The 12,964-nt window shown below is 45.8% G+C and overlaps 1 protein-coding gene across 1 annotated transcript in view; it reads left to right on the top strand.

The window, feature by feature from the left end:
* Positions 1 to 7,759: 7,759 nt before the first annotated feature.
* Positions 7,760 to 12,964, top strand: part of RXRG (retinoid X receptor gamma) — a 76,936-nt gene continuing 71,731 nt past the window's right edge. The window contains exon 1 of the mRNA XM_081914912.1: positions 7,760 to 7,885. Within this exon, the coding sequence (XP_081771038.1) occupies positions 7,819 to 7,885 (67 nt within the window). The 5' untranslated portion in view covers positions 7,760 to 7,818. The remainder of the gene's footprint in view (positions 7,886 to 12,964) is intronic.

The following is a 12,964-nucleotide window of genomic DNA, read 5'->3' as shown; positions in this document are numbered from 1 at the left end:
ACAGAAATAAAAGCATGTAAATACGTTTCTGTCTATCTCTTTCCCCTGCCTGGGGGGGCAGGAAAGAGGGGTGTGTTCTTCTCACGTTTGAGAAGAATCGCCGATCGACACCCTGCCTGCGCTTGCTGGGGAATGCAGCCAGGGAGGTCAACAGGGAATCAAGCCGGGTGCCTGGGACTGCTGCCAGCTTCTCCTGAGAAGGGCTTGAATTTCCCGACACTATCATCACATGGAGGCCCGGCTTATGTGATTTCCTCATCCCTTATTTGGAGGGAGAGAGATCATTCCAACCAGGCCTTGATGTCAGTGGCGTAGCGTGGGTTGTCAGCACCCGGGGCAAGGCAAGTAATTTGCGCCCCCTAACCCGTGGATTTGCGCCCCTAACCCTAACCCCCAGATGTTGCGCCCGGTGCGGCCAGCCCCACCTGCACCCCCCACGCTACGCCACTGCTTGATGTGATCAGCTTCCAGACTCATTCCAGGTTTAACGACCAACGTTCCCTCTGGTGAGACCCTTCCTCTACTAGTGGGCTTACTTGGTTGCAGTGGTAGTGCTGTAAGTGGAGATGCGGGTGGCGCTGTGGTTGAAACTGCTGAGCCCCTTGGGCTTGCTGATCGGAAGGTTGGCAGTTCGAATCCCAGCAATGGAGTGAGCTCCCGTTGCTCTGTCCCAGCTCCTGCCAACCTGGCAGTTCGAAAGCACACCAGTGCAAGTAGATAAATAGCTACCGCTGCAGCGGGAAGGTAAATGGCGTTTCTGTGCACTCTGGTTTCCGTCATGGTGTCCCATTGTGCCAGAAGTGATTTAGTCATGCTGGCCACATGAGCGAGAAAGCTGTCTGTAGACAAACGCTGGCTCCCTCGACCTGAAAGTGAGAAGAGTGCCGCAACCCCATAGTTGTCTTTGACTGGACTTAATCGTCCAGGGGTCCTTTACCTTGACCCTTTTTTGTGTTCTAAGTGGGAGCTGGGTGTAGCCTTCTTTTGGATAGTCCACAATATCCCAGAGTGATGCTAGTTGAGGGCATTGTGGGAAATTTAAAGGGTGTCCATATCCAGTTGCCTTGTGTTGCTTGGAATGGTGCGCCAGGAAAACTTGTGGGGTGAGCCAGGCCCAATTTCCCACCCTCCCCATATTCTTTTGGCATGGTGTAGAGAAGAGCCAGTGCTCTTTGACAGGTGTCACACGGCGTGCTTGAGAGGTGAGCATGACTGCTTGATGCTCTGACCTCTGCAAGCCGTGAGTGACATTAACTGGGAGGCATGTTTGCCCTTTCACACAGCCAGTCACCTGCAAGCAGAAGATGAGATTTCCGCAATGCTTTCTCACATAGCCCAGAATGTATTTTGGTTATCATGACCTAGTAAGCAATTTGCCTTTCTGCTTCTTGATGTCCCTACAGTGGGAATTCCCATTGCATCTATATACGCTACTAATTGTCAGTGCCTTTCTTGCCACAGAGCCTAGGACTTGCCAATCAGAAGGTTGGCGGTTCGAATCCCTGCGACGGGGTGAGCTCCCGTTGCTCGGTCCCTAGTCCTGCCAACCAAGCAGTTCGAAAGCACGCCAAAAAGTGCAAGTAGATAAATAGGTACCGCTCCAGCGGGAAGGTAAACGGCATTTCCGTGCACTGCTCTGGTTCGCCGGAAGCGGCTTAGTCATGCTGGCCACATGACCCAGAAGCTGTACGCCGGCTCCCTCAGCCAATAAAGCGAGATGAGCGCCACAACCCCAGAGTCAGCCACGACTGGACCTAATGGTCAGGGGTCCCTTTACCTTTACCTTTCTTGCCTGGTAAATCGGGTCCTCCATTAAAGACCATTAAAGTATTGCGGTGAGACCTGGAAAACCGACACCCTGTGTTGTGGGTGGGTACGATTAGTCAGCTACAACACTTGATTGGTAGCTCCTTCGTAGCTGCGCCAATGGGACGCAGTCCAAACGGTTCGAGGGACCTATTTATGCCCATGCACGTGACCCAGAGCTTCCTCTTCGGAACACCTGCCCACCTCTCCCTACTTTTAGGGCTTTGCGCTTGACCTTGCTATGCCATCATGTGTCATCTGTCATTGGGACAGGGGCACAGAAGGAATTTTCCCCACTTGGCTGATTGGCTGTTGCCATCTGGGTTTCGCCTGCCACGTAGCAAATCATCACAACTTGTAAGGTTGCGGATAGGCTCTGGTTCAGGTGATAGGGATGGGAGAACGCTCTCGCCATCCCTATGTGAAGGGTATTTCGTTAAAGGAATCCAGGGACTCGATGGTTTGGTCAACCCCTGAGAGGGGGTTGTGCCCGTGCCTGAGTCCAGGGGGACATTTGGGTGGCAGAGATAGCCTGTTCCTGGCTTTTTGCCTAACCAGGTGTTCACCCTTGGCTGACCTGTGCTGGTGCCCTGGGTCAGCGCCACCTGCAAGGGTGCAGGGAGCTAGTCGAACCAGAGCCTATGCAACCACTCACCTTCTGTAATCAATAAAGTTGTAGCCTAAATTCTGCCAAAAATCAAAACCAAAATTTGAGTCAAGTGTGAATTTATTTAGGGGGGAGGTCTCTGGGTCTGAACACGCAAATGGGGAGTTGCCTGTTCTTTTCCCTCGTGGGACACGAGCTGGGATTAGGAAGTCTGGGTACTAGAAACTGGTGCACTGCCTCCCTCTGATGGCCCCTGCACTGGGAGTTAACAGTATATTAAAAGGGAATCCCAGAACTTTGGCTACCAATTCTTGCTTTTTCCTAGTGTGCCTGTTATGTACTGAAGTTCTCACCCTGAGCCAGCAGGGGGATACTGTAGAGAGTTATGCAAATGAAGGATCGAAAGTGACGTTCAGTGATTGGATAGTTTTAGAAAGTTGCTACAGTAACGTTGTACTGGAGCTCTATATAAGCAGGCTGACTGAGCCCTTCAGCTCAGTTCTGTTCTGGCCTCAGAATAAACAAGAGCTGTTTGAAGAATCGCTGTGTCGTCTGATATGTTCACCCCCAACTTAACAGTGCCCCTTTACAATGTGCCTTCAATACACATTGCCTGAGATGGCCGAGTTCGTAAATTATGCAAAATTCATCAGGAAGGTGAAAAAGAAAGCTGGGGTGCCTTTCCAAACTGGATAAATAAGTGTACACACACAAGAGTCTGAACTGGTGGTAATGCAATGGGAAGGATCTTGAGATCATTGTGGATATTGATCTAGAAAAATAGGGGTGGTTGTCTTTTGCTGCCCAACTCCCCAAGGGACTGAGTCCATGACTGGTCAGAGATGAATGGATGGAGGCAGGATGCAGTGAAAGCAAGGTAGATCTTTATTTTTCTGTTGCAACAGAGTTCCCTCCCCTCCTAGCAAGGAGGCAAGAGAGACCCAGAACCAAGAAGAAACATCACTTTTAAGGGTTTGCATCTTGGCGTGGAGGAGGACATCCCTTCTACAAACAGCCATAAATTACATCACATATAAGGTGGGGTTGCTGTGGCTCAGGCAGGCCGAGGTGTGATATTCCTGAGGATTTAGCAAGTTTCACAAAGATCCAGACACAGTTTACACAGAACACTAGCTTTTGATAAGACAATTGGGATGCCCAGTGGCGTAGCGTGGGGGGTACAGGGGGGGCCGGCCACACCGGGCGCAACATCTGGGGGGGCGCGCTCGCCGCCTCCGGAGTCGCCGAAGAGCCTCGGACGCAGGCTGTAGGAGAGCCCCATGTCTCGCGGAACCGACGAGCTGTGCGCGCGTCCGGGCTGAAGGCGTCCGGCAGGCAGCGGCTCTCAGCGCTCGCCGCAGTCCCCGCGCATCAGGGCTGCGGAAGGCGCGCCAGGCAGCCCCTCCTCACAGCCCCGCCGCCGCCGCTGCAGCTGCTGGACCATGTTGCATTTTCCTCGCCTCTCTGCCCTCCTCCTCCTCCGGGCAAGCGGCGTCGTTTGGGCGGCAGCGCCAGCGGCAACTCGCCTCAAATCACCTGACACGGACCCGCCGCCATGGCTACCTTACCGTAAATACCCCAGCCCAGGCAGCAGCAAGAAGAAGCTGGCAGCGGCTGCAGGTTAGGGGGCGCAAATTACTTGCCTTGCCCCGGGTGCTGACAACCCACGCTACGCCGCTGGGGATGCCTGTCAGACATCCCTCAGTGCAGAGTATCTGAGCAAACAATGACAATACCAAGGAACTTCAAAGATATAGGAGAGGAATCCCTTCAGGAACTTCCCCTGACTACGTGTTGTCAGGCAAGGGAGATTAAGGAGGCAGAGGAAATATTGAGTCTTTAGGAGAGCCAAGATGGCTTTTGGGTTGCTCTCCTGTACTACAGTGGATGCTTGGGTTCCAAACGTGATCTGTGTGGCAGGCACATTCGCAACCCGCAGCATTCACACTCCGCAGCGCTGTGTCTGCGCACGCGCGGTTTGCGATTTGGCGCTTCTGCGCATGTGCGACCGCTGAAACCCGGAAGTAACCTGTTCTGGTACTTCTGGGTTTCGGCGTGTCCGTAACCCAAAAAAATGCAACCTGAAGCGTCTTTAACCCGAGGTATGAAGGTATTTCAGACATGTGGTTTATATACTTACGTATGTGTGCAATTATCTTGTGTGCAGTTATCTTACCTTGTGCAATTATCAAGATTGATTCTACATTTGAGACCTTAGAATTCCTATAACAGTACTGTAGCTTCAGGGAAACGTTAACCCTGCGTGCCACAGCGGTGAAACAGCAAACCCATTGCCAGGGAATGAAAAAGGAAGAGGAATAAAAAAGAAAACTGGTTTGCCACAGTCGCAGGGAATAGGTTCCTGGGCCAGACGGATCTTTAGCCTTTTCCAGCAAGATCCTTCTTCTGTTCTTACAACAAGGAAACAGAGAAGCCTGAAGAAAGGGTCAGCTGGAGATATATATAGAAAACAAATTGCCCCACAGTAGCCGTGCTACAGATTCCACTTGTTAAAAGATTCATGCATCTTGCTGGCCACATTACCTGTGGGAAGAGCGTCTTGTTCCTGCAGCCTTGGTTGGTTTCCACTTGGAGCATTTAAATGCACAGCCACCATCTCCAGAGGGGCCTAGTCATCCTATAGTATTTCCAAACAATGGGTGGAATAGCAGTGGTCTCTTCTGAGAAACAAAACCACTGCCCCCATTTCCACCAGCTCTTTGCTGCGTTTTCCCAGAGCGGGATTCGCGTTTTGGTGAGAAGTTACTGGATGTTCAAGTCCCTTGGTTCCCATAGCAACCCATTTCCTCCCTGCTCCTCCACCCTCCGTCCTGCCGAATTGACCTTTTGGAATGTGCTGCTTTCAAACTCTCCCATCTCAGATGAAAACATCGGGGGTTTTTTCCCTCTGAAACCAGAGCTACTTGACATATGAATGCTTTTAACAGTGCAGCTCCAATTGCCGCTCCGTAGAAGAGAAACTATTAGAGAGAGACTGCAAGGACAAAGGAAAAGCACCGCAGGCTTGGCTAGAAAATGATGATTATTGAGAACGGAGGGAGCTTGTTATTATTGCTGGGGGTCTCTCTGGTTTCATAATAAAGTTCTGAACCAGGCAGGTTTCTGCTCTCCAAAGGATACTCCATGTATATAGCTCATTCATTCACAGACTAATATATAAGCTCCAACCAGCATTCCCGTCTCCTCCAGAACAAGGTTGTGTCAGGTTTGTTTTTGTTTTGTTACATAAGGAAATGAAACGAACAGTGGAGTTTGGACATCAGCAGCCAAAGCTTCTCCAACGGCATTTGCACAAGATATTTTGCTCTTGTTGTTTAGCTGTGTCCAACCCTTTGTGACCCCCTGGACCAGAGCACGCCAGGCACTTCTGTCTTCTACTGCCTCCTGCAGTTTGGTCAAACTCATGCTGGTAGCTTCGAGAACACTGTCCAACCATCTCGTCCTCTGTCGTCCCCTTCTCCTTGTGCCCTCCATCTTTCCCAACATCAGGGTCTTTTCCAGGGAGTCTTCTCTTCTCATGAGGTGGCCAAAGTATTAGAGCCTCAGCTTCAGGATCTGTCCTTCCAGTGAGCACTCAGGGCTGATTTCCTTCAGAATGGATAGGTTTGATCTTCTTGCAGTCCATGGGACTTTCAAGAGTCTCCTCCAGCACCATAATTCAAAAGCATCAATTCTTTGGCGATCAGCCTTCTTTATGGTCCAGCTCTCACTTCCATACATCACTACTGGGAAAACCATAGCTTTTACTATACGGACCTTTGTTGGCAAGGTGATGTCTCTACTTTTTAAGATGCTGTCTAGGTTTGTCATTGCTTTTCTCCCAAGAAGCAGGCGTCTTTTAATTTCGTGGCTGCTGTCACCATCTGCAGTGATCATGGAGCCCAAGAAAGTAAAATCTCTCACTGCCTCCATTTCTTCCCTTTCTATTTGCCATGAGGTGATGGGACCAGTGGCCATGATCTTCGTTTTTTTGATGTTGAGCTTCAGACCATATTTTGCGCTCTCCTCTTTCACCCTCATTAAAAGGTTCTTTAATTCCTCCTCACTTTCTGCCATCAATGTTGTGTCGTCTGCATATCTGAGGTTGTTGATATTATATTAGACTTGGTTTTTCCAGAAATCATTTTATTGGCTCTCTGAAGAATCTAGTGGCTGTCTGAAAAATCCAGTGCCTATTTATTTCAGAGGTAGAAACAGAGGTGGTCTGCCCCGTCTTACCACTTGAGGTGAAAGGGAATTGCCGTCTCCTGCTCCATCCCCCCCACCTATACTACTGATCACAGTCTCCACTCCTCTCAGTCTCCTCTTGTTTAGTGTGGAACTCACAGCTGATAGAGATCAAGCACTGTACTCTTTCGGTGCCTGCTAAAAACATTATTATTTAGACAAGCCTACTTGGGTGCTTGGAAACTAGAAGTAATTTTAATCTCTTTTAGTATTTTAACTTAAAATAGTAAAAATAAATAAATAAAAAGTCACCATAACAATAATTTTATTTATTTATTTAAACCCAACCCAGGAAATGAAACACAATTTTAGGGGATATCATACAGCCTGAATCTCCACATGTATTTTTAAAAAAGTTATAAAAATATTTGTGGTTTTGTTTTTAAAACTGTTTAAAAATATATATGGAATTTACCAGTAGCTTACCATCGCCATCTAGTGTCACATTTGTATGATGCACTTAAAAAGTTACATTTGCAGCTGTATAGGTGAGTCATGGGATGTGGGTGGCGCTGTGGGTTAAACCACAGAGCCTAGTGCTTGCAGATCAGAAGGTCGGCGGTTCAAATCCCCACGACAGGGTGAGCTCCCGTTGCTCAGTCCCTACTCCTGCCAACCTAGCAGTTCGAAAGCACACCAGTGCAAGAAGATAAATAGATACCGCTCTGGCGGGAAGGTTAATGGCATTTCCTTGTGCTGCTCTGGTTCGCCAGAAGCGGCTTAGTCATGCTGGCCACATGACCCGGAAGCTGTACGCCAGCTCCCTTGGCCAGTAAAGCAAGATGAGAGCCGCAACCCCAGAGTCGTCTGCAACTGGACCTTATGGTCAGGGGTCCCTTTACCTTTACCTAGGTGAGTCCAGAGATTCTAATTAACTCTTTGCCAAAATAATAATATACTTTACATAGGAGACACTGCGTTGGTCAGACAATGTCTCTCTTGTGTTAGAGTCGAGAGAGGGAGAGAGAAAGAAAGACCCCAACGCAGGTATATCCACAAACTATTCCAGGCAGGTCAAGGTCTGAAAGATAAATTTGTAACTTGGATGAGACTGCTGGGATGTGTAAACATGCCATCATACTCTTTGCCCTTCCGTCAGCGTTGTCTGTCAGAGTTGTTCTGGTCCAACACAACTCTAAAGAAGTAGTAGATTGAAGATGGAGACACAGCAGCAATACACCTGGATGAACCTCTCCACGAGGGCTGATCGGTTTCCTTGTTTCTGTAAGTTCTTCTCGCAGTCTTTGAGTTTATGAAAGGTTATGATTACTTCCCCTTTGTGCTGAAGTTTTTGGCAGAGAGAGATGTATTTGCAAGGTGACTCAGGGAAAAGGTAGCAGCTTATGAAAGCAGTCAGAATTAATTCATGGGGGAATTTCTTTCTCTTTCTTTTTATTGAATTTTGCTTCTTACATACATCCACGAGAGAAAAAACAGCCCAATATTCGAACCACAAATAAAACATATATTAACTAAATATTTTTTCCTCCACCAATTACCAATAATTGATCTTCTAACTTATCAATCATGAACATTCTATTCTTTTGAGATGACTTCCGTCCACCTCAATGTGAGTCATACTTTCCCGCAATTAACTGACTTCTTATATGTTTCTTATTTCTTGGTACTATATGATTCAATTATAGTAACTGTTTTGTATTTTTCAAAAATCAGTCAAAGCATAATACAGGTTTTACTTGCGAACAATGTTTTTTTAAGTAGATTTTATAACACTCCCATTCCTTACGGAACTTTTGGTTTGTTCGATTCCTAATTAATTCTGTCATTTTAGCAAGCTCAATGTATTCAAATAATTTTATCTGCCACTCTTCCTTTGTCGGAATCTCCCTTCCCTTCCATTTTCTGGCATTAAGTATTCCTTTTTATTTTATTTTATTTTATTATTTATTTACGTTCTTATGTTACACCAGTAAAGATTATCATATTGCATTGCAATGCTTAATATCATATAATTTTCAACATGTATACAAAATTTATATATAAAGTGTATACACCTAAAGATATCAAGAAAAGAAAAAAAACAAGGACAAAAAAAATCTATTCCAAAGTCATATCTGTACCAACACTTCGGACTTCCTGTCTATCCCGTTGTATATTCCTTGTTTACAATTGAATGTACTATTATTCTTGTATATTTCTTTACATTTTGTCTAATACATTCCTATAAGTATTCTTGCCACTGTTGTGGCATATAAAAATATCCTTCTTTTATCGCTTGGGATATCTGGTGCTAGAGAAATGCTTCTGGCTTTTAAACAAATGTTTGTTTAAACTTTTTTAAAAAAAATTCTTCATAGATACTATCCCAAAAGTTTCTGATTTTCTTACATTCCCACCAAATCTTCCCAGTTTGAATTTGTTTGCAAAAAATTCTAATCCTCCTCATTTGATTTTGTACCAGCTGTTTGTTGGATTTAGTAATAGCAGGTAGGAAATAGAATATGAAACTTGCAAGTTTGGCCATCTGATGTGTACAAATTTTTCATTAGGGTAAGTCGTCAACGAGAATGGAAAATTAGGCTTTCAAAAAAGTACCTCTCAAAACGTAAACGGAAAAGTGTCAACTTTTTCCAAAACTGAAATACCGTATTTTTCCATCTATAAGACGCCCCCATATTTTGGGGGACTCAGATTTAAGAAAATGGGGAAAAGACACTATCCGTGTATAAGACACACCCTCATTTTTGACATTATTTTTAGGGGGGGGGACCTAGTCTTATACATGGAAAAATACAGTACTTTAATTTTGCTGGATCTCAAAATCAAACCCTTTGCAGATTTAAGGTGAATTGCTACATTATTGTGGGATCGTCATCAGGGAAACATCTAGAAAAATACGGTAGGTTATATGGACCGGCAGCTCTCTGCTCATTTAACCAGGGAAATTCAAGATTCCAAGCCTGCCCACCCCCCATTCAAAAGCAGGGACAGGAAGGCTGGAGCGAGACTTCTGTTTTTATTCCTTATTATCAGTATTATGTTAGTATCCAGTCCACCTTTTCCGAAGGAGCCCAAGGCAGCACCGCACCCATGAGTCTCCTTTCCCCCATGTTATCCTCCTAACCACCTGGATGAGGTAGGTTAGGGAGATGTATAATAATAATTTATTTATCTATACCCTGCCCATCTGGCTGGGTTTCCCCAGCCACACTGGACGGTTTCCAGCAAAAGATTAAAATACAGTAATTCATCAAATATTAAAAGCTTCCCTAAACAGGTCTGCCTTCAGATGTCTTCTAAAAGTCAGATAGTTGTTTATTTCTTTGACACCTGATGGGAGGGCGTTCCACAGTGCGGGCGCCACTACCGAGAAGGCCCTCTGCCTGGTTCCCTGTAACTTTGCTTCTTGCAGTGAGGGAACTGCCAGAAGGCCCTTGGAGCTGGACCTCAGTGTCCGGGCAGAATAATGGGGGTGGAGATGTTCCTTCAGGTATACTGGGCCAAGGCTGTTTAGGGCTTTAAAGGTCAGCACCAACACTTTGAATTGTGCTCAGAAATGTACTGGGAGCCAATGTAGGTCTTTCAAGAATTATGTTATGTGGTCTTGGCAGCCGCTCTCAGTCACCAGTCCAGCTGCCGCATTCTGGATTAGTTGTAGTTTCCAGGTCACCTTCAAAGGTAGCCCCACGTAGAGCGCATTGCAGTAGTCTAAGACCCATACTGATGGGCCCAAGGTGGCAAAGTGAGCTTCAACCCAAATTTACAGGGGGAAAGCATGAAGACTGGTGCTGTTTGAGGGTAATGGCATGTAGACAAATGCAATTTAAATGGGAACACCAACAGCTGCAGAAACACAGTATGCTCCAGTGTGGCTAAGCTCCATAGCACTGGGGATCTGTGTGGATGAAAAAGCAGTCATAGAGTGCTAAGCTTGAACATTTTTATATGTGGGTCCACACAGTTTGTTATGTACTGAAGTTCTCACCCTGGGCCAGCAGGGGGATACTGTAGATAGTTTAGGTCCACATATGCAAATAAGGGATTGAAAGTGACGTTCAGTGATTGGATAGTTACAGAAAATGGTTACTGTTGCGTTCTAGTGGAGCTCTATATAAGCAGGCTGGCTGAACCCTTCAGTCCAGTTCTGTTCTGGTCTGTGAATAAACAAGAGCCGTTTGAAGAATCGCTGTGTCGTCTGATATGTTCACCCACAACTTAACACAGTTGCTAAGTGTGAGACCATCCCAGCACGTAATGTTGTCCTGCCACGACCAGATTCTCACCCTGCGTTTACGGACCACATTGTTGTTCTTTAAGCTGCTGTTAGGGCAAAGCCTAAAAAACACTACATAGCCCAAACGAACAACAGAGAGTTAACCTGACATTTAGATCTGCAGCACAAATCCCCCTTTGTCAATAAAACCGTGTCTTTTCAAGACTGACTTTTATCAGATAACCTTTCTCCATAATTTTAAGTTGTGCTCACTTCGCCATCTGCAGGTCTAAAGATTGGTTTAACTCATGGGTAGGCAAACTAAGGCCCGGGGGCCGGATCCAGCCCAATTGCCTTCTAAATCCGGCCCGTGGACGGTCCAGGAATCAGCGTGTTTTTACATGAGTAGAATGTGTCCTTTTATTCAAAATGCATCTCTGGGTTATTTGTGGGGCCTGCCTGGTGTTTTTACATGAGTAGACTGTGTGCTTTTATTTAAAATGCATCTTTGGGTTATTTGTGGGGTATAGGAATTCGTTCATTTTTTTAAATTTTCAAAATATAGTCTGGCCCCCATAAAGTCTGAGGGACAGTGGACCGGCCCCCTGCTGAAAAAGTTTGCTGACCCCTGATTTAACTGGTATATATTTATTTTTGTTTCTGTGAGGGTGTTTTTTGGGGTTTTTTTACTGCTGAAGATGGAGTGGAATTGGATATACAGTGGTACCTCGGGTTAAGTACTTAATTTGTTCCGGAGGTCCATACTTAACCTGAAACTGTTCTTAACCTGAAGCACCACTTTAGCTAATGGGGCCTCCCGCTGCTGCCATGTCGCCGGAGCACGATTTCTGTTCTCATCCTGAAGCAAAGTTCTTAACCCGAGGTACTACTTCTGGGTTAGCGCAGTGTGTAACCTGAAGCGTATGTAACCTGAGGTACCACTGTACCCTGTTGAGACTGACAGATATGCCTTGTTTATTGTCCGAGAGTCCAGTCATATTTAAAAACACTGCAAGGACAAAACCAAACTAAGTGGCTTAACCAAGAGATGAGAAGGAACATAGATCAGATGCGCTCCTGAGGAAATGGAGTATTTGAGGTTCTTTACAGGTGTGCTAAAGGAGGAAAGGAGACTGCAGAGATGCTGAATGAAGTCTTTGTAACTGGATCACTGGAAGCAGGCTGTGTATGAGGGACACAGAACAGAGGGGATCCATCTGCTCAGGCAAGGCATGTTCTGGAGGAGTTTGTCAAAGAGGACCAGGTTCGTAGTCTGGATTTGCTCATTGATCTTTTTCGCTCAAGACTCATACAACCTCTGTGGCGTGGAACATCTTCTATCAGCTTTTCAGCTGTTTGTTATCTTAGCTGGCTCCCAGTCCATTTCTGTGCCCAGTTCAAAGTGCTGGTTCTGACCTTTAATGCCCTTTACAACTTGGGCCCTCTGATGTATCTGATCGAACACATTTTCTCTCCTGTACCTCCCTGACCCTTGAGACTGTCATCTGACAATCTTCTCTAAGTGCCCCTGCCAAGTGGGGTACAAATCATGAGAGAAAGGGTCTTTTCAGTAGTGGCCCCTCCATTGTTGAATGTTCTCCTATGAAAGACCCAACTGACACCATGGGGAAAGATGCTGGCAAGTTCAACTTGGAAGGAAGGAAGGAAGGAAGGAAGGAAGGAAGGAAGGAAGGAAGGGGTTAAGATGGCAGACATTTCAATCCATCAATCCCCGGAAATGTTGGCTTCAAACCCTTCCGGAGATAATTATTAATGATTTCATGTATCCCCCAATTACTATGACTCTAATAGCAGCCACACAGGGATTGTGAAAGGGTAAATGATAAAAAGAAAATATTATTATCTCCCTAATTATACAACTATATTTTAATCAAAAAATTTCAAGATGGCTATTTTGCCTGCAGCTTGATGTTCTCTCTGTAAACGGTGCATCTCCAGCAGCAGCAAAAGAGTTAAATCCAGATTCAAATGGCCAGATAAATCAATACGACTGTCATGCAAAAATTAATTAACACAGAGACAATTGTGTAAATTCCTTCCAGTAACAAACTGTTAAATTAATGAAGCTATTTCTGAATCTAGATTAACTCTCCTACCACTATCCATGA

This window comes from Podarcis melisellensis (genome assembly GCF_964234715.1).
Source record: "Podarcis melisellensis genome assembly, chromosome: 6".
Lineage (NCBI taxonomy): Eukaryota > Metazoa > Chordata > Lepidosauria > Squamata > Lacertidae > Podarcis > Podarcis melisellensis.
The sequence above is the reverse complement of the archived record's forward strand: the minus strand, read 5'-3'. Positions and strand labels throughout refer to the sequence as shown.